At 31.7% G+C, this 22384-nt stretch overlaps 2 protein-coding genes across 2 annotated transcripts in view; one reads left to right on the forward strand and one right to left on the reverse strand.

Moving 5' to 3' along the window:
- Positions 1 to 2589: 2589 nt before the first annotated feature.
- Positions 2590 to 15044, forward strand: LOC131843435 (uncharacterized). Its single transcript, XM_059192079.1, has 4 exons — positions 2590 to 2601; positions 2960 to 4271; positions 11470 to 11678; positions 12127 to 15044. Exons 1-4 carry the CDS (start codon positions 2590 to 2592, stop codon positions 14185 to 14187), a joined length of 3594 nt encoding a protein of 1197 aa, XP_059048062.1. The 3' UTR covers positions 14188 to 15044.
- Positions 15045 to 18938: 3894 nt separating this feature from the next.
- LOC131843411 (protein windpipe) overlaps positions 18939 to 22384 on the reverse strand; it is a 56793-nt gene continuing 53347 nt past the window's right edge. Inside the window, exon 3 of the mRNA XM_059192046.1 lies at positions 18939 to 21087. Coding sequence (XP_059048029.1) covers positions 18957 to 21071 — 2115 coding nt within the window. The 5' untranslated portion in view covers positions 21072 to 21087 and the 3' untranslated portion in view covers positions 18939 to 18956. The remainder of the gene's footprint in view (positions 21088 to 22384) is intronic.

Genomic DNA, 22384 nt, shown 5'->3' on the forward strand with positions numbered 1-22384 from the left:
CGTTAAAGGATTTTCGGCATACATAACTGTGGCACCACTCATACGTCATTACTCCCAAAGAACAAGAACAAGGGCGTTGAAATATTGTGTCAAAGATTACACAACACATCTAATTCTTCAGAATATAATCATCATCATCACCATTATTGCATTGTCTTCATCTCATTATTTGAGGTCAAGGTAGTATGTCATCTTTTTTCAACTCTTCAGAACATAATATCGACACCAAAATTTTGTAAACATATCAATTTAAATTAGGACCGACGAGTAACTTTGCTGCACAACGCCAATTGGTTTTGAATAATACGTGACTGAGATATTAAAGATTACATATCAGAAAGTCGATTACTTATTTAAGAATATTGGAAAACCAATATTCTTATAAAATGTTCATATAACAACATCATTATGACTTGGTCTTAATTAATTTGCCACCCATTGTATATCTTTAAGAAATGACAACCACCTCTGAGCTTGTAATGATGACAATTATTTGTGAGTTAACAGTGATACTCATTTGTAAAAGATTATTTTCAATCGACATCAAAATCCATGGATTTTCAATTCGACTATATTTTACGGTATGCTTAGTATAGGCATTATCTATAACAATTCTGAAGACATTTTAATCTTTATTTTTTAATCCAATTACTGGCTTCTGATTTTATTCTATATTATTATTGTAATCATCAAAGTTCATCAAGTACTTCAATAGTCTATTACACGGAACCTGAGCTATGTCACCACTCACAAATCTAAGGCGTTAAGATTTCTCACAGATGAGATAAGTCATTTTAGTGTATTTTCGCAATACAATGAAACAAAATTCGCATATCGTCACATTACTACTGTTATTCTAGATGGGTTATTTCTGAGGCATTTTTAACAATAGTCAATGGCATTGACATGCCAAAAATCTGACATGGCATGGGAGAGTCCAATGTCATCTCCTGGATTAATTTTTGGTTCAATATCGATGTTTTCTTTACCGTTTTCCGTGATTTGTCAGTTACAAATGTAAACGAACACAAATAATTCGGTCTGAGCTAGATTTGTACTCAGGACCTTTTGTTAGTCCAATTGGGAAACTACTAAGGCACAACACTCTCATTTCAATTACTCACAACAGCTACATCATCGTGTTTTTTACATAGCCTACCTCTTGAAGTGATATGCCACCGATACAATATAGATTACCTATCTCTCGAGTCGAATGGTTCCTATTTGTATATTAATGTACTCTCTTATAATAATCATAAACATTTATTTGTTTGCTACATGGTCGAGTTTTGCATCTTACTAAATAATAGAAGTACATGACATTCAGCACCCCGTAGGGGTAAACAAATAATAAGATTGAATTCATAATTACTTCTACATTAAATTATACTGTTACATATCTAAATATAATACTACAAATACTCACAAAATACATGCATTTTAATATTTATGTTAATTCATTAATTATCTTATGTCTTTTACTCTTGTTGACATATCTAATATATTTAACAGATTATAATGAAATCATAAGAAATACTCTTATGATTTCATCATAATCAGTTTAGTCTCTCCGTGTATTACAGTACCGTAACATTTGCTGCTCAGCGATTTTGTTTAACATAGCTGCACTAATGACAATATATTTTATATTTGTGTAACTTGTACTAGTGAACAATAACTGGATAAAGTGTAAATATTTTCAATTTTATATGCGAATTTGCGAATGATCATTCCTTTTGCACAAAGTTCATGAAGAGCAGTTCCTAGAAGAGCAAATACCATACAGAGTGTAATTGACGTATATTTAAATGTAGCTAAACTGGCATGTGTGAGTGTGTGAGTAGTGTGTGTTCAGTTTTATTATGAAATAATCAGATAAATTAACGGTATTAAATATTTTTTTATGTTCATTTACATTTTTTTTATTGTAATTTAATATATATTGAAACTTGTTATCACTAAAACACCAAGAATCACAATTAAATGTGGGCCTTATATGTATAATAAATATACTTTTTCGCGAATTCACAAGGTGAAACTGCAATCAACGTAAATATCACCACAGCTTTCAATCGCAATCATATTTTTATTCTATATTTCTTTAATTTGGAAAATATAAATCAAAACAACATAATTAATTGATCTTAAAAAAATATAAATATTAAGAATTGTTATCCTCTTTTGTTGGCAATATTGTGATAATATTATGTCTATTTTCAAATGTGCATATTTTTTTATCATTTATTTAATTATTTTTTATTTTTAATTACAGATGTAATTTTATTATCGCTATGCTTATGGATGCTGCCAGTGGCCGTGAAATCTGGTGTGTTGCGAAGTTATGACCAGCAGGAAATACCATGCCATTCGTATGTTCTTGATGATCTTCTGCATGTGGACTGCTCCGCTGCAGGACTAACAGAGTTGCCTGCTGACTTGAATTATGAAGTAGGTATATTGGTCTATTACATTTTAGAAGTAATAGATATTACAATTAGAAGTCTAGATAGATAGATATGTGTTAAAAAGATATAATGTATAACACATTCAGAATAAAATGAATAAAAAAATATTTTAATCGAATTTAAGATGAAACACATAGTTGGTTTTTTAAATTGTTATTTAAGTGATCTATTGGTATATGTACTGTATGTATTATAATAATTATTAATGTCTTTTTGAAAACCTATTTACATAGATATATTAGGTAAAATGATAAGTCCTTTCTTTTCCCAAACTTTATCATCAAACGCTTTCGGTTTTTAACAAATCGTTCACTAGTAGTGAATGCCATGTGAATGTGGTCTCGCCAATTGTACAATTTCATAAGTGCAATAAAAATAAATACATAACAAAGATTTTTTTATATCATACTATATATAAAAAACTTTTTACTGCTAAACATTAATTAATATACGTACTTAAGTAAAGCGTTTAATATATATTTTTTTTATTTCAGGCCCATATACTCGACTTGTCAAATAACAACTTCGCAAAGTTTCCAGCTGAGCTCGAACGTTTCTCTAAAGTGGAATACTTGGATCTGTCTGGAAATCATTTAAGCAGCCCGTTGCCAGCATATATGCCTAATTTAAAAGATCTAAAAACACTGAATTTATCAAATAACAACTATGACGTTTGGGTGGCAACCAAACAAAGCTACACGATAACAATACTAGATTTATCTAAGAACAAAATCAATAAAATCGACGTCGGCGCTTTCAGTGAATTCCCTCGCTTGTACTTTCTTAATTTGTTCGAAAACAGAATCTATGATCTTCCATCGAATACATTTTCGGAAACGAAAAACTTGGAGACCCTCATTTTGTCCAGAAATTACTTTTCCGCCGTGCCAAATTTCCAATCGCCATCTTTGACGAGCCTTCACTTAAGCAACTGTCAAATAACAAATTTAACGATTGACTCATTGCTCGGTATGAATTCATTGCTGTTCATCGACCTGTCTATGAACCAGATTGAAAACATTCCTGATTATTTTGCGTCGCATACACTGCAAGAATTAGACTTAAGTTACAATGGTATAACGTCACTCACTGACAGTACTTTCTTATCATTGCCGCATTTAGCGGTGTTGGATTTGAGAGGAAACGACTTCAAAGAAGTATGGTCGACTTCACACTTCGCCTCAAACGAATTTTTGAGGGAAATTCACGTGAAAGGAAACCGATGGAGCTGTGAAGGTTTTAGTGTAAATCTGCTGCTTATGTATGAATTCTTAACAAGAGAACCGCCAAAAACTAAAGACATATCATCTCTAATTTGTTACTCTCCTTCAAATGTAACTCAAATGACTTGGCGACAGGCATATATAAGAACTTGGCATCCTGATGACTCTTCTGGGGAATCCTATACAGCGATAGCGGTGATGATTGGTATTGTTATAGGCATTATTCTAACTTCGTTTGTGTGTCGGGGACTGATAGCTGCGAATAGAGTAGACACTTCGACGATGTCGAGTCCAGAGACAACAGTTTTGAATCTCAATGGCACAACTCAGCCCGCCGATCCCGTGGTGATACGTATTCCTTTACAGGAAGACCTACCCCCGACTTACGACGAGGCTCTGCTTATGCCCCGGCTGGATACATCATTCCATTCTTTACCCGATTTTGTGGATGAAGATAGAAATGATAGGCGACGTTACCGTAGGTCTCGATCTATTGGTGATCTCACAGAATATAGACCTAGAACCATTGATAGACGCTCTATAAGACGTACAATTCAAATACATAACGATACCTTAAGTCTATAAAATACTTTAAGAAATATGTTAATTATATTTTATTTTAATAAAAGTAATTAAAAATTGCCCGTAATGGTTTTTATTGACATGATATGGTGGTATTAAAAACGCTGATTTTGGGTAGGTACATATCTATGTATCTGACCTTTCTAAAAGTAGGGTTGATTACCTACTAATTATTAATAATTACTGTTTATTAAAGAAAGACTTAAGTATCAAGAACATACATATTGGGTTACCATTAGTTCAACAGATTTCCGAAACGAAAAATATATTTATCAACACAAAAAGTACAGGGAAACAGACGAACTCTATCTAAAGCCTTCTTACTTATTATATAAACTTCGATTTTCTAATCGTAATTATGGTCAAACTTGTTCTCGATTAATATATCCCCAATTTAACACCACAGCTTTTCGTGGTAGTTTTAAATACTCTGCCACGAAGTGCTGGAATAATCTGCCTCCTCCTATCCTTAATTCAGTGACAGTTAGTTCTTTTAAACATAAATTATTCACTCACCTCTTTAAAGAACAAAAATCATTGTAGCAGGGAACACATATAATATAATAAGCATCTAAAACATGTACCAACTACACCATTTATGTACGTTATATATTTAAATATTATTAATAAATTTTATTATAATAAATTATCTCATTACATAACAATATACCTACTTAAATAATATACAATATTTACTAAATACATTAAATAAAATTGCATTTATCTTTACATACATTTTCATACCTATTTGTGAAATGGTCTTAATTTTAACGTTTTATTATCTTTAGTAATATTTACGTACGCGCTCTCGTGTGTGGTGGCCCCACTGAAAATCAGCGCTGTGGTATATGTATACTGCAGTATAAATGCTGAGTGGGAGTCACATTCAGCGTTACTAGTTTTAGCTTCTAGCTTTTAAGTTGTATAGTATATAAGATAAATAGCATCTAAGAATACTGTCATGCTGAATAAATGTCTTTATTATTATTATAAATCTGTAATGTTGAAACGTTGTCGTTAGCGACACCTAGTATCTTTTACTGAAAACGGTATTCATGTTCACTTACGTACGTTGCTAATCAGATGTGCTAAATATTATGCTTTGTTCTAGGCAATACTCACTAGATGGCGCTTATTCGTATTTATTATTATTCAATATATAATTAATATTTATTTAAGGACCCAAATATGGTATGTATTTCAAATGTGGTTAATATATATTATAACCTGCTTATTTAAACGTGTAATAAACTTTATATTTTTAAAAGACATCGAATAACATTAATATTATGTCCAAATAATACAAAATAAAACATTACATCATCAATGTAGGAGACATTACTCATTCAATCGATTTTCGTATAAAACATAATCCAGATTACTGGATAAACGCATATAATAATCTTTGCCATTCTTTATCAATTATCTACTATGATAACACGTCACGCTTTTGTCCATTCAGTGTTACCGTCTAATAGGATCCACACGCATTCTGAATTATTGTTATTTGTAATAACAATGAATAACAAAGCACCGGTTCTGATCATTAATCGTATGTGACGCCCATAAGCCATTAAGAGTGACCACAAGTGTTAAACATTTTTTTTGCTGCATGTGATAAATAAATAGCCGATTTGATAACGTAAGTACTATTTACCTAATCACGTTAGGTATAACTAAACACAATACCTATTTAAGCGATTTGAGTTATAATTTCACCTATATCTAGGTACCTACTAGATACTACAGTCAAAAAGTCTATATACATTCGCTATAATACTCCTCTAAAAGTATCTAATGTATTTTGTCTAAGGGCATGAGTTAATTTTTTATCAATCTAAATTCTTTGCTTGCCCGATTTAACTAAAATTTATATACTTTTCAATTTTGTAAAATATGTAATTGAAATGGCAGTTTTTCGGCTGACTATTGCTCTTACCATGCTTTCCGCATAAAGGGAATTACTATAAAATTGTTACCTATGTGTGTCTGTGTCTGTCTTGCATAAGGCTAGCCGGCTTCGACCAGTAGATATCTAGTAGATTAATTAAAATCAAAGCATATAGTAAATGAATGATGTAGCGTAATGTATAATATATAATTAGCTATTATTTTCATTACGTAATTAAATTTGCAGTGATTGGGCTGGAATGGAACTGGCAATTCCTTATGCCATAAATATCCGGTCTGAAAGTATTATTTATTTACACTTTCTTTATTGCACTATTTAAATATGCAATTGGCGAGCTTAATGCCATATGTCATTTAATTAATGCTCTATGACCTAACCATTGGGTAAAAACAGAAAGTAATCAATCGCTTTCTTTGTAAGAATATAAAAAAGTAGGTATGTGTATCTATCTGAGTCCTGAAAGATTTGAAAAAATATACCTAAAAGTAGGCATACTTTTGGTGACAAGGCTTTTGTGCCACAACAATAATTTCAAACTTAAAAAACCACACCTTTTTGATTACGCGTCAAAAAATAAACATGCCGCGCAAATAATTAAAGGTTATTTAAACATTGTTATGCTTTGGTTCATCCTAAATACAATATTCCTTTTTCTTATCTGTGTAAGATAACCTGGTAACACAGTTGTATCTATCTCAGGCACAACGCACCAGCAAATGAAATCTCTAAAAGTGTATCATAGTAATACGAGTATCATCCGTAGTCGATGGTATCCGACTCGAAAGATCATAAAGCCTGCTAAGATTGTATAATTATTTAAAATACAAATAGGTTTATTGAAATATTTTATTATTAATATTAAACTTTCACGCACAACCACATTGTGGAATCACCTTCCAGCAATGCAATTAAAAAAGCAATTATTTCCGAACCGATACGATATTGAAACCTTCAAGAAAAGAGCTTATTCCTTTTTAAAAGGCCGACAACGTACTTGCAATTGCCCTGGTACGTGCAATTCCCACTTACCATCAGGTGAGCCGTATGCTCGTTTGTCCCCTGTGTTATAAAAAAAAACTGTGCCAAAATTTGAGTACTAAAAGGAGTCGTTCTTGAAGTTTATAATTAAGGTGAATATAAAAAAGAGCCAAGAGTTTAATGCTTACCTAATATATTCTAGCTTTTGTATTAGGAAATCCGATAATTTTAGTATTCGTAAATTTTAAGCTAACTTTTACTATATAATGTTATAATCTTTAAAAAATATAAATATAAATACTCGACACTAAATTGAATGTATCATTAAATTTCACATGAACAGATAAGCTGTCGTTTGTCTTAAAAAAGGGATAAAGTCCCGGTAAACAGCTAGTATTTCATAATATTCTGTATTTTGATTTGTAGATTCATATACGTGTTTATTTAAAAAAAAACATTATATACATGACCTACATTACATACACATCTCATAACCTACTTAAGTACTCATATTTATTTAATACATAACGTAATAATCCTACATAAGTATAATCATGAAATCATTTGAGCTCTAAGTTACATGCGAAACACTTTACCATGCATTTATCTAGCAACAGTATACCTACGATTACTCAGACGCTCATATACTTATAATCGTTACTAGTTCTACTCGTTGAGTACAATATGCGGCTGTACATGGTCCTATTATAAATGTTTATCTGTATGTCTGTTAGATATTATTTTACTTCTAAACGGAAGAACAGATCCTAATTCATTCTGTTTTTTTTTATTTTATAACAAATAGACCTACATATATTTAGAACAGAAATATTACTGAATGTAGAAATTATGATGTGAAGGTATTTTGTATTGCCAGGACCAACAAAGTCTAAAACCTGAAACACACACAAATTAATATGTAGGTATACCAAATATAAAAAATAAATAGAATTACAATACAGAGGTAACAATGAGCGGCCTTATTGCAAATTACCAATTTCGTCCAAGAAACCTTACCTTATATTTATTACCAACTAGCTGTACTCGCGACTTTATTTTTCTAAAATAAAAGTAGCCTAAGTTACTCCTTGTTATTTCAGCTACCTGCCAAAAAAAATCCAGCCATTTCAGAGATTATCCGGAACAAACAGACAGACTAAAATTGTAAAAAATGTTAATCCGGTGTATGTACCGTATTTATACGGTACATACACATTTTTCATATGCATGTAGTAAAAAACGGTTATTTCAATATTACAAACAGACATTCTAATTTTACTTATATGTATAGATTCCGGCTTAAACCTGGCAACCCAATTGTTTATAAAGTAGTAAATTATCTAGCATATATATACACATTATCTTCATCACTTAACTGATACCGGTACATATTTCTAATGTCGTCTCGTAGACCATACCTATAAATTAAACAGTGGAAATCTCTGTCTGTCTATCAGCTTTGTCAAGCATTAGTGTAAATAGTAAAATATATCATAAAATTAATTCGTTTACTAAAAATTACATCCCTTTTCTCATTTCCATCAGCATTCTTTTTTTATCTTAAAATATAATCTATGTTCATCCTTGTTCAAACTATCTTCATATAAAATTTAATTAAAATTCGTTAAGCCGTTTAACAATGAAAAGTTAACAAAGAATCAACCAGTCACTTTTTAACATTTATAATATTAGTAGGTATGTATTGTATAGTGATGCGCAGGGTTGATGCTTACTTGTGGTTAGCATACTTAGCATGCTAAGACTCACAACAAACAACGATATAGCTCCGAGCAACGATGTTCCTGGTGAGCATCGTTACTCGGAGAATTCACGAGCTATATTTTCACAAGCTATTGGTCTACTTTTTCGGCGAATAAATAAACAAACGCCAAATGTAAATAAAGTCATAAATATAGTACCTACCTATATTTTACAATATTCTGTCACATATCGATTTAAATCAATGAATCATTCATTTGTTTGCAATCTTACATATGCAATTGTATATGACTAAATTAGTGGTCGAACATTCAGTCATAGGTAGGTACTTATATTATTTACAACACATACTTTATTCGTCATATGTCTTACAATTGAATACTAAGAAATTTACGTTATCTTGAAGTAATTTCATATTACAGAAGACCGAAGAGCTAGCAGCTACCTTGGACAAAGAATTAGTCTAGCTATTCAAAGAGGGAACGCTGCCAGTATCTTCAGAACTTTGCCTATTTATTATATTATATTTTTTAAGCTTTTTAATTTTAGGTTGTACCTAGTTGTACAATTAAGTTATGTAAATGATTTAATTAGTTATAATTTCATATTTATACTACAATTCAAAAGAAATTGCCAGACATGTCCATAAGACCCTGGCTTGTGAACCAGCAATAGGTTGATGCGAGCATAAGATAATCTGTTAAAACAAATTTCCTAATAAGAATTGAAACGAACCTTAAGCTCCCTATAAGTTATATAAACGGTTATCCGTTTCAGAAGTTTTCGGTGAAGAAACTCTGTTAGGAAACCGATTTCAGAAATTATTTCTAAAATAAAATGTCATAAAGGCCTTCTTACTCTCATTATATATAAAAAAGGTTTTTTATCTTATAAGGTTTTTGCTACTGACTTACCTATGTTAGCTGCCAAGCCGCTTGTTTTGTAAACTGTGCTTTTGGTTAAAGGGGTAGATAGGTTACGAAGGCATGACATAATGGTTTCCTGATTAGTAACGCATGAGAGTTAACATGGGTATCATATGATGACTTCATGATTACGCCCGTGGTGCTAAGCCTGTGTAAAATACACGGTTACCACGACTACAGTTTCTAACAGAGTGGTCAGAACTTTTAACCATTGGAATGAATTAAAAAAAATACTTCATAAATAATGTTTATGTAAAATAGAGCCTAAGCAAACTACCTAAATATAAGTATAATCATAAAATAAGTAACAAAGACATAACTAAATTGACATAACACAATGGTGATTCATGCATTATCTTTTGAAACAAAGTAAAATTCATTCGGTACAATTCATTGAATGTATTACACATTATTATATATATGCTATTTATTGATTATTGCTGAAAAATTGATCAAGTAACAATACCATAGTTGCATATTCATAAAAAATCTTATCTAACTAAATATAATAGAAACAGCGACCATAATAGATACTCTACAATTATAACAGACAATTCTCAGAAAAACTTGTACTTATATAATATATATTATTATACACATTTTAAAAGATTTTATATTTTATAGAACCTACGTTTTTTATTTGTTTAATATAAAGTTTTTATACGAGTGTTTTATTGTATTCGTCATATTCATAAGTAATGTTTTAATCAAAGTAAGTGTTCAGTAATTTAGAAAGCATAACATAATATCATATATATGATAATAATTTAGGACCAGTAAAATATGTCAAATTCATATCTATTTTAAAACTTAATTTGTGTTTTAATTGTAATATTGAATTATATTTGTTACTTATTTGCATCCTCCACATAAGTTATAAAAATAATTACAATATGCGTTTTATATCCAATTATGAAAAAAAAGTAAAATGTTAAAATAATAATATTGACTTCTAAAATATTCAACACTTCTTCAGTGAAACTCAATATTGTTAAACCTAACTGGCTAATCAAAAATATCTTTATATTCTAAATTGGTCATTAAGTTTAGAATTATGTCCCTTCCATGTACAATTATTTTAACTTCTTAACAGTCCTTCAATAAATGTCTGTGCTCCGAGTGTTGTTTCTAGTCTTTTTTATTTACCTATATAAACACAACAATTACAACAAATATACTTATTTATGAACATAGTATAAGAAATACATAAACTTATACTAACACAGAGACATATCTAATGATAAAGATGTATATACTAGTACTGCTCTATTATATTTAAGCATTTATTTTTTCAGGAATGCTGCAAACGTAAACACATATGTTCTACTCACTAGACAACATAAAATATGATCTGTGATTTTAATAACAGGTACGTTAACGTCTACGACCCAAATTCATATCACAATCTACAGTTTTATCAATAACTGATAACAAAGATAAAAATGGCTGTATGTACATAATTATAGGTACATGTGCACACTTACAAAAGGTCCGTGACAATAGTGTTTTGATACAAGGTCTGCCCTTCTTTTCGGTCTTAAGACGTGACGTGAAAGTAAAATGGATTAACCGCTATGCAAGCAGGTGTTCTAAGAGTAGTACCTCAGTCATCCTCGGATTTGGTGAAGATAATACAAGTGGCAATAACAATAAAATATTTGCAGGTAGTGATGAACAGGGTGACGTGATGATCTTTAAAGGTGCGGCGAGTATTCTGATTCTATTCACCCTGATTGAAAAAGGGGAGACGTATAATTTTGAAGATGAATATTCAGAGAGTCTCTGCAATCTTTGCCACTGCAGCGAAGACAACACAAATGTGGACTGTTCACGCAGAGGTCTTACAGAGATTCCAAATGGTATTGATGGAAAGGTAATTCATTATTAAACATTCAACATCACACAATCATTTTCTTGAGTAAAAAGTGCTTATAGTAATGGTACATCTTTTCTGTTATTGCAACAATTTTGATAACTATTTATTTGCAATCGATAGTGTGTTGGTCCCGTACTCAATCTGTGTATATTCACTGCAACAGCTATTTTTAACAGAAACTATACTTGTAGATTTATTTTTATGAACTTGCTGGCTTGTAGTACATGTGAGATATTTGCCAAATGTAAATTCTGTACTTAAGATTTACGATTTAATTTGAGATTTTCATTCTGTGTTGAATGAAAATCTTTGAACATTTTTTTAACACAATGTTTTACTGCTGTATAAATCAAATGCATAAAATTAATAACTATGGGTAACATAGTTATTGATTTTATGCATTTGATTTACTAACTACTAACTCAAAACATATATTCTTTTCCAGGTGAAATATCTAAATATTTCAAATAATGAATTCTCTAAGTTTCCCGTGAATTTAACAGTACTTGATAATTTGATTACATTGGACATCAGTGGAAATCTGCTTAGTGAAATATCTGAAAATGCCCTTAGAAATGTGACTAAACTGCAAATACTTGATTTGTCAAGTAACCAATTTGAATCGTGGTCCAAACTAAACCCGAACTATCTTCTTCGAGAAACACCGAACCTAAAAATATTGGATTTATCTCATAATAAATTTAAAGCAATGGATAATTTAAAGAACCATGAACTTCTTATAAGTCAGTCTTTGGAAGTTTTGATTTTGAACAATTGTGAAATAAACTCTATATATGGAAGATCATTTATAAGCGGACTTACGAATTTACAAGAATTACAATTAAATTCAAATCCTTTATTGAGATTTCTTGACTTGGTTTCACCGTCTTTGAGGAAACTCTATATTAGTAACACTCAACTTACTTCAACAGAATATACGGAATTCAGTTATTTATCTTCACTAGTCTACCTACAGTTGTCACATAACTACCGGTTGAAATTATCATCAACTAGATTACTTTCTGATACAGTTAAATTCCTAGATATCTCTTATTGTAATTTACTAAAGCCCAATATACAGGGATTTCCAAATTTAAAAAAAGCTATAATTAGTCACAATACGATCAGATATTTAGTAAGTAACGAATTTGTTAATAATACAAAGTTAGAACATTTAGATTTGTCTTATAATAATATTGGATCTCTAAGATCAGACACTTTTCGTGGGCTAGTTTTATTAAACAATTTAGATTTATCTTGGAATGAAATAGGCATATTACCTGAAAATTGTTTACAAGAACTGCCATCATTGAGTCGTATTAGCCTATCTAGAAATTATCTTACACATATTGGTCACTTAAAATCTGATTCACTTACAGATTTAGATGTAAGTTCGTGTGAAATTAGTGCTATAGGAAAGGACTCATTAGAAGGTTTACAGTCTCTCCTTTATTTGGATTTGTCTCACAATGTCATTTCGCACATTCCTGACAGTATTTCTTCTAACACCCTTAAACATTTGAATTTGAATGTCAATAGAATAAGTTTTATAAATAATTTCACATTTTTTATGCTTCCACGACTAACGACTTTATCAGTGATTGGTAATAGATTTACGATTATATGGAAAAGGTCTTATTTTCAATCAAATCCGTATTTGGAAAGACTTGAAGTAAGCGATAATATGTGGCGATGTGATTGCAAAGACGATAATATGTATGACTTTTTTGAATTTCTAACACTAGAACCATACGGAAAAGAAGATTCATACAATCTTATATGTAACAGTCCCTTGAATGTAATTGGGCAAACATGGTTAGAAGCTTGTTACTTTACATGGTATCCAGCCGAAAAGGCGCCTAATCCAGATGGTTTGATTTGGTTTTTAGTTGTAATGATTATAGGTTTAGCATCCTGCATTGCAATAGTGAATTGCATTAGAAATTCTATGAAACGACGTTTAGCAACAGTACAAGCAGAAAGGGAAAGACAAGCAGAAGAAATGAGAGACAGATTAAGACAACAAAGAATACGTGCAGAACAAGAAGAATTGTGTAATACTCCCGATCCTAGGGATTTAATACCACCTCCCTCATACGATGAAGCTCTTACAATGCCTAAGTTGAGCTCTTCTTGCCATTCATTATGTGAGACAGGTACAGGTAAAACAAAACGGAGAAGAGGGCGAAGAAAAACCAAGTCAAGTGGAGATTTATTAGACGAGACAGAAAGAAATGGTGATTTGCCTGTACATAATGAATTAGAACTTACCGAGTTAGGTGACGATAACGATAGACAAAGACGAAGAAGAAGACAACGGAGGTGTAGTCAGGAAATCAATGAACTTGAGCATTCACCTGGCGTTCGTCGAAGGCGTATGTCAGAATATGGTATAGTCGATAACAGCATTGATATTGAAGTTGAGGCTGAATTGACACAACCTTTACGTGAAAGAACAAGGAGACACTCTGGTGATAATACTGAATTAAGAGAAAGTGACTTATAGTGACTTTATAAACAAACTGAAAATATTGTGTGCATTTCTTTGTGTAAACGCACATAACAATTTTAGTTGGATATACTTTAATTATTCGTTACCTATTAGATATAGTATTATTCTATTGTTGATTATTTTTGTAATTGATCAATAGACTATTAAGCATATAAATAATAAAACTATACTGATTTAAGTATTTTATAAGTTCTGTAAATGATATGTATTTATTTATTGTAGAAGTAAAAGGTCATGAACAATGACGTCAAGAAAAGTATGAACTTCTGATTATTAGTACAATATAAAATGACTAACTTTGTACACCATCATCTTGACCCCAGCATGAGTTTGGGTCAACTATTAAATCGTTTCTGATTCACAAGACTGACTTCTGAACTTCTAAGTCAAAAGTTTAGGTAAATATTCTCTCATCAATAGTTGACACAAGTATTCTTTGAGAAGCCAGATTGGATATATTTTCAATAACTGCCATTGTCCCATAGACCCACACCGATTTGTAGTTTTAGCCCTTTACGCATAAAAATAAACCCTCCCATTAATTTTATTTACAGCTTCGAATTTTACAGAAATCTAATCAGCGTAAACAATCATTTCTCCAATAGTTAATATAACTTTCAATTGGTTTATATTTTTAAATTTACTTTAGTTTTTAATATACAATATGACAAATATCTATACAGTAAGTGTTCATGGACAGATTTGATGATGAATTTCTATTGTAGTTACAGTAGATCCACCCACCGTTTTTGAATTTGTTAGATCGGTCTCAACGAGTACCTACCATTATTATGGTTTGATGATGGAGCCATCACAAGATTTGTGGTATAGTACATCATATAATTTGTAGAAGTAATCATAATCTTGTAAAATTTTGTTATTAAATTGTTTTTTAATGTAATTTGTTATTTTATTGCCTTTGAATTTACGTATAGTATACGTACAGTCTCTACACTGTTGATCTAGTCTAGTGCATTTGGCGTACAGTACGTCAGTAGAAAATGATAGGATGAGGCTGAAGTCAGCTCCATTATCTCATCGCAGCGAATTCACCAAAATTATCAGCAATGTTGATCACCAACTGAATTGAATCACCAACGACCAGGATTATGGTATGTTACACTGTTAGTAATGCGGCTGTAATTTCTAAGTACCAACAAAGCCAGCCTATCCCCTGTTACGTTATTGTTGTACGGTAGAGTTCCTCTGAAAATATAATAATAAAGCAATTGCTATTTATTACCCACAGTAGATACCTAACTGAGAAATTATCTCTCAGATATCATTATCTGTATTTCATATTTTGATATAACATACCTGTATGGATATACTTATCGCTGTTATGAAATGTGTATAAACTGGCCCCCTGCTAAGTTTAATTTGAATATACTCAGACAATCACATCATATAGGCCATATCTACACAGGACACATTTTTATTAATAATGCCCTTCATTTTATTTTTCTTTTAATGTTATATAAATTTATAAAAGAAATATATTAATAATTTATTTCTTTTATAAATTTATATAACATTAACATTAACATTAACAAAAGAAATAGGAGCGTGTATGAGTTTTTTATTTGATGCTTCTTTCATAAACACAGGGGAATATACTTTCAAACCTTAAAAGATACATAGTCTAATATTTTTGTTGTTGTCTAATCATTATAATACGATATATATTATGATGTACATAATGCATTGATATGTACATATATATATACATATATATATATATATTACACGATATCCTATTCAGAAACAATCGAGTATATACAAATAGGTATATAAAATAGAATTTTCAACATGAGTTAACTAGGAAGATAGGCGTAATATGAAGGTTTTTATTATTTAGATCTAGGTCTAGATAGGAAGGTCTTGCAAAATAAAAGTTAAAGTAAATGCAATATGGCAGACATGTTATAATGACTATACTACCACAGATAACATAATATTACATAATACTACTATGTAATATTATGTTTTCTGTGATACTACTATTGTTATGAGATATTAGGTAAAGATATGGAACGCTGGAACCTAAGTGGTCTCGGACAGTACAGTTTCAGAGAAGCTTCCTCCCGCGTAAGTAAATGAACTACCAGCCGAGGTTTTCTCGAGAAACTACAGCATGGGGTTTTTCAATAAGGGTATATTAAGGTTTGTTATAGGTCGGCAACGCGCATGTGACACCCCTGGTGTTTCAGGCGTCCATAGGCTACGGTAACCGTTTACCATCAGATGGGCTGGATGCTTGTTTGCCATCTACGTGATATAAAAAAAAGGTAACGATATATACCTAGGTAAAGATTTCGAGATACAGATTGTACGAAGGGTTAGTACTGACTTTGTACTATTCTTTATACTTGTTTATTAGCGTGTTTCGTTTGAAGGGTAAGAAGAAGAAGAAGCAGTACGATTTCAGATGACGCTTAAGGGATACCACAGAACTCAGATGAGGACGTAATAATGTAACGTGATGCCGTTCATGTTCATATATAGATAACGGCTGCCACTTAGGTACCATCAGGTGGGCCACATGATTTCGCCCGTCAGCTCGTGTGCCCCTCCAATTAAAACAAAATTGTGATTGTTATCAGTATTTGCAGATAAGTAATTTAATCATTTATATATATATTCCTCTTGTGGTATGGCATTCACCTCGATTTTAGGGTATTTCGCCAAAAACAGATTTCAGATAAATGTATTATGTCACTTGATGTGAATGAAAAGAGGTTGGTACCATATAGTCACGAAAATAAAATGTCAGTCATCTAACAGCTGAAATAAATTTGTTGGTATCTCTAGAATACGCGAAAGAGCGCCATCTATATAATTTATTTGTCAATATTTTACTATATCATATTTAAGATAGTCGATATTTTACTATATCATATTTAAGATATAATTGTAACATAATGTTCCATTATATTTATGTCTTCTTATGGAAATAAGTCTAATTAAGTAAGAAAATTAAATATTAAAGAAAATATCTGAGTCACTGTAACCAGTTTTGAAAGTTGCGTTATAGGGGGAAGGGGATTTTTAGCAATGTGGACTAATAAGTAACTACTTTACTAGCAATAAACTATGTCAGATTGACCTCCAACTGCTCCAAGTGGTTCCCCCTGGAATCCATCGTGATAAAATTATGGTGAATTTATCACGACGGGCTCACAGACCTAACCTCATACTCATCTTATCGTCCTCCACTGGTACCCCGCCAGCGTAAACGGTTAGCGCAAGCGAGTGCATCATTCCATCATCCATACGAAAAAAAGTTGAAGTAGTGACCTCTACACTTTTCAGTGTAAAATGCAAAATGTCGTCCTCAGTGATAGTTACAGCTTCGTTTGTAGATGGCGCCACTTGTATCACAATACTTTTTACTTTGGTGGGAAAAAAGTTAACGTATCTTATCAAGTATAGGATTATATTTTGAGTGAATAATCTACACAGACTTTTCTTATCTGTGGAATCACTTTGTATTAAAAAATATCTTAAATCTAAAAAGTAAAATTTTACCTTCATTTAAAAAAGCAACAGGTAAGTTTTTAATATGATGAGTGTTAGCTGATTTGCATTCCGAGTGATTGAAATGAATGTCAAATTATGAAAATAAGGTTAATTTTTCTATCATTACATCTAAGCGATGTAGTTATTTCGAATGTTGACTATTTATTTAAATTTTTTTGTTCAGTAGGTATACCCATTACGATTAACCGCCTATAGCTACTCAGGTTTCCAGTAGTAATTAAAACAAAGTAATTTTACTCAACCAATTTATATCTCGTTGAAAAAAATACATCATTTCATAGAAAATATGTTTATAAAACTATTATTGTTCATTAAATTGTTCCACTTAATAATTAGTTCCTGATTGGTTTTATATTACCGCGATAATAAATTAAATTAATTGCCTATTTAAAAAATAAATAGGTCTATTCATATAAGCGCAGCAAATAGAAAGTAAAAAGCAATTCTTAATTACGACATAAAACAATTGCAAATATAAAATAAAACTAGACAATTATACGTAATGGAGGACACAATCGAAATAATTATATACATACAAATATGAATAGCGGGAATTACTTACAATAAATGGTATCACATTCTTAAATACTAATATTAAACTAGAATAAAAATAACTTCAGAGGAACTTAATGTTTAGCCAGACCACTAAAGAATGAAGAATTCTCTATGGAAAAATGAGATAATAACCATAGCCAATTATTATTTTCGTTGTTATCATATTATTGTCTATGCTGGGTAGTAAGTACACAACCATTGAAATTTTATAGATCAAGAATTGTACAAAACCAAACAGAAATATCTATATAGACGTACGTACAACATAATAAAATTATTGTACCTACAAATACACATTTAGCTACGTAGGTAATCTAGAGAAATATAATAATTTCTAAAAACATAGGTTTATTACTAACATGAACATGGCAACACTTTTTACACGTATAAAAATATGATTTACTTATTGCGCATTATACTCTCATAAATATTTATACCACTAACAAGTTAAAGGCACCGTCGACTACAAACACACTTTGGCAGCAAATATCAATCTACATTTAAAAAGTACCAATCAAATTTACCAGGTCCTTACACATAAAACGATTTGCTCCAACTATGCACACAAAATAATCACAGAATTTCGCCAATAGTGAAGTGTTTGCTGACTGACACTGTTTTACACGAAGTGCTAAGGTTTCTTTTGTTACTTTTGTTAAAATTAAACTTCAAGTGGTTGACTTGCGTGCATTAATATCTGTTGAACGCGTGATTATGATGTCTCCAGCATTTGACCTACTTCTGGTGACTAGTTCTGGTGTTTTTGGCTTTTGAATTTCCGCCAGCTTTATTCGGACCCTTCCCATATCTGGTGAATAAACTGGAACGTAATCGCGGGATGGTGATAGAAAATCAGAATCTGTAATTTGATCACCATTAATGAGAGGCTGGGAGTAATCAGAATCGGCGTTACCATTTAATCTAGGTGTTTCATCGCCATTCAAAGGTACGAAAATATCTACACTAGATAAAGAATTTGTGTCCTTTCTAGAATCAGGAGAAGCTGGTGCCGATTCCAACGATGTATCTAGTGTTGGAATTTGTTTTTGTTCTACTAAATTATTGTCTTTTGAGCTATTCTTATTCTGATTTGTATCCCTAGGACTATCAGTCCTCATACCATTATTGTCACTGTACTTAAATCCATTGGCAACATCACCATTTTCACTCTTTCTTTGAATTGGTTCATGTGTGGGTACTCTTTCGTATTTCCCATTAACCGGCTTTTCTCCAGGGGGCTCTAAACCTGCGGGTTTGCCTAATAGTGATCTATTCATATCTACCATTTCCTTTGATGCTTTTTCTACGTCTCTTTTCTGCTGTCTTAATATTCTTTTATCTCTTCGTTTTCTTATTTGTCCTTTGACGATAGCAAACCCAATTAACCCGACAAGAAGCACAACTATTATTGCAATACAAACATAAGTGCCTGTTTTATGTGGAACCTCTTTTTTAACGGTAGTTGGAGCTGCACCTAGATTTTCAGATGCCTGAGTTACTCTTATGTGTTCTGACACTGTGGTATCTCGTGATACGGGAACTGTTGCCAAATATTCCGTGGGAGCAATAGTAACATCTGATTTTATTTGCCAATCTGAACCACCTTCGTAAACAGATGGGGCTTCCGGGACTGGAAATTCTGTACCATTATTGAAATCTTCAAAAACTCGACGTACAGGTCCTGGATTAAGTCCCACGAAAACAGGAGTAACAGCTTCTGTTGTATCTTCAATAATATCTTCAAAGAACGGTATAAAACCCGAACCAGATCCTTCTCCTGAACCTTCTTGGGGATCAAGAGTCGTAGTAGCAATAGTATAAGCTGGAAACACTTCATCATTTTCAAAAAATCTTGAATCAAGCTTCCCAGCTTCTAACGGTACAATTATACCGGCAACCGTCGTACTCTCGGCTTCACCAGACCCTTCAATATTATCTAAAGGAGACTGAGAAGTAATGTGACCAACTTTCATAAATTGCTTAACATCATCGTCGTCATTTTCATTATCCCCCTGAATAACATTTCCATCCTCTAAATCGTTACTGGCTACTAAAGGCATGGATTTTAAAGCAGTAGTTTCTTTGCCAATACGTTCTGCATCTATTGGCTGATCACCCATCATCATATCTAGATAATTTGGTTCTGATTTTGGAATTTTACACACATCCTTTGTTTTCAATTCTAACCAAGATCGACCTTTTACTTTTTCAGGCACAACACATGCAACTGCATCAATAAATACATTTGCAAGGAGTAGCCGATCCCGTGCCATAATGTTTTCACAGGAGCAATTTAGAGGATTACCTTCTAATTCTAAATGTTCCAAACCTACGAGATGAACGAAATTCGAAGGCACATCTTCCAACAGATTGTTAGTTAAATCTAACGAACTAACACTGGTGGGCAATTGGGTTAGGGAAAGCGTCTGTATCCTGTTATTGGCGAGATTGAGATGTACCAGTTTTTTTGCATTATGTAAGAATTTATTAAGGTTCATTATTCCATTCGTGGAGAGGTCCAATGTTACGACTTCAGTAAGTCGATCAAGCTCGTGAGCTAGTTTAGTAATGTTGTTATGTGACAAATCCAATATATTTATATTGTGATGTTTTTGCCGGAGTGTAAATTTATACAGTTTGAGGAGATCACTGCATGTAGCACGATGGAGTCCATCGCGCGTGGTACTGCACACGCACCCATCTGGACACACCGCTGCCAAGCTCGGGACCGTTAATAAAAATACTGATAGAAGAAAAACGGCTCTTTGGATCCACATCGCCATTATTTAAATTCAGCACCTGAAAAAAGAAAAAAAAGTAATTTAATGTATTATACTAATTATAATTTTTATTTATATTGCTGAAACATGCAACAAATAACTAATATATATATCTACTAATATACAGATATATATAGATATCTACTAATAACTTTATAAGACAATTTAAATCTGTGCATTACATGCACCTGCCTGACACATCCATAACTTATATACCCTACCTTCATGTATATACCTACTTTCGATAAACACTAACTAAAATATAAACATTGTTACAGAAGTACCGGATAAAGAATATATTCTCTAACTACGTAATAACCGGTTATTCTGATCGGCAGTTTGAAGCAATTAAATAAATCACGACGTCCCTAGTCACAATTTGTTGAATAAATAACTGAGTGATATACGAGCACGGTGAGCGCTCCCCAGGTCTATTACTGACTCCGCCTCTCCAATTACTGCAACTGCACTTATAAGCCAATTTGAATATAGGTACGAACTTCCTTTAAATGATAACGGCTTCTTGGTCTAGGACACAATATCAAACTGTCATAGATACAGCAATGACTTTACAAAACTCTTCTTTATCCCATAATTTTACTCTTGTATAATTTTAATTTACACGTTGATATACGCGTGTGTTTATTGAACTGATTAATACGTAATTTAATGATGCTACAGTAGATATATTTGATTTCTTAATAAACTATCTGTTATTCGTAACTTTGTTTGCATCAACTACAAACTTTCATTATTAATTTCACTTGCTTCTAGATTACTTTTTGTAATTCAAGATAGGTTTTATCCTATATTCTATTGTCAGGACGACAGCTTCGTGAGAATAGGTTATAGGAGGACGTTAATTTTAATGAAATTTGATATGAACCTCCATATCAAATTTCATTAAAATTCCGTCAGCCGTTTATTATACGTGAAAAAGTAGCAAACAGACACACAGTCAGACAAACTTTCGCATCTATAATATTAAGTACTCATATGACATTATCCATGATAATGTCATATGAGTACTTAATATCAAAAAAGACTACAAGTTTATGAAATTCGACAGTCAGTTACTTATAAACCATTATTAAATTAAAATATAAATCATAACCATAGTAATGGTAGAGACAAACGTAGATATGCTTTTTTTAACCAATTCTGTCAAAATATGTAAATTTTTAAAATTTATTTTTTTAATTATAAGGACCTAAAACGCCAACGGGTTGAAATAAGTAACCATACTGCAACAATCAATGAGAGCATGGCGAATCATAGTTAATTGACAAGTTGTGTCAACCAAAAATCTTACCCGA

Source organism: Achroia grisella, unplaced genomic scaffold, assembly GCF_030625045.1.
Source record: "Achroia grisella isolate CSIRO2021 unplaced genomic scaffold, CSIRO_AGI_Agris_v1 utg308, whole genome shotgun sequence".
NCBI classification, from domain to species: domain Eukaryota; kingdom Metazoa; phylum Arthropoda; class Insecta; order Lepidoptera; family Pyralidae; genus Achroia; species Achroia grisella.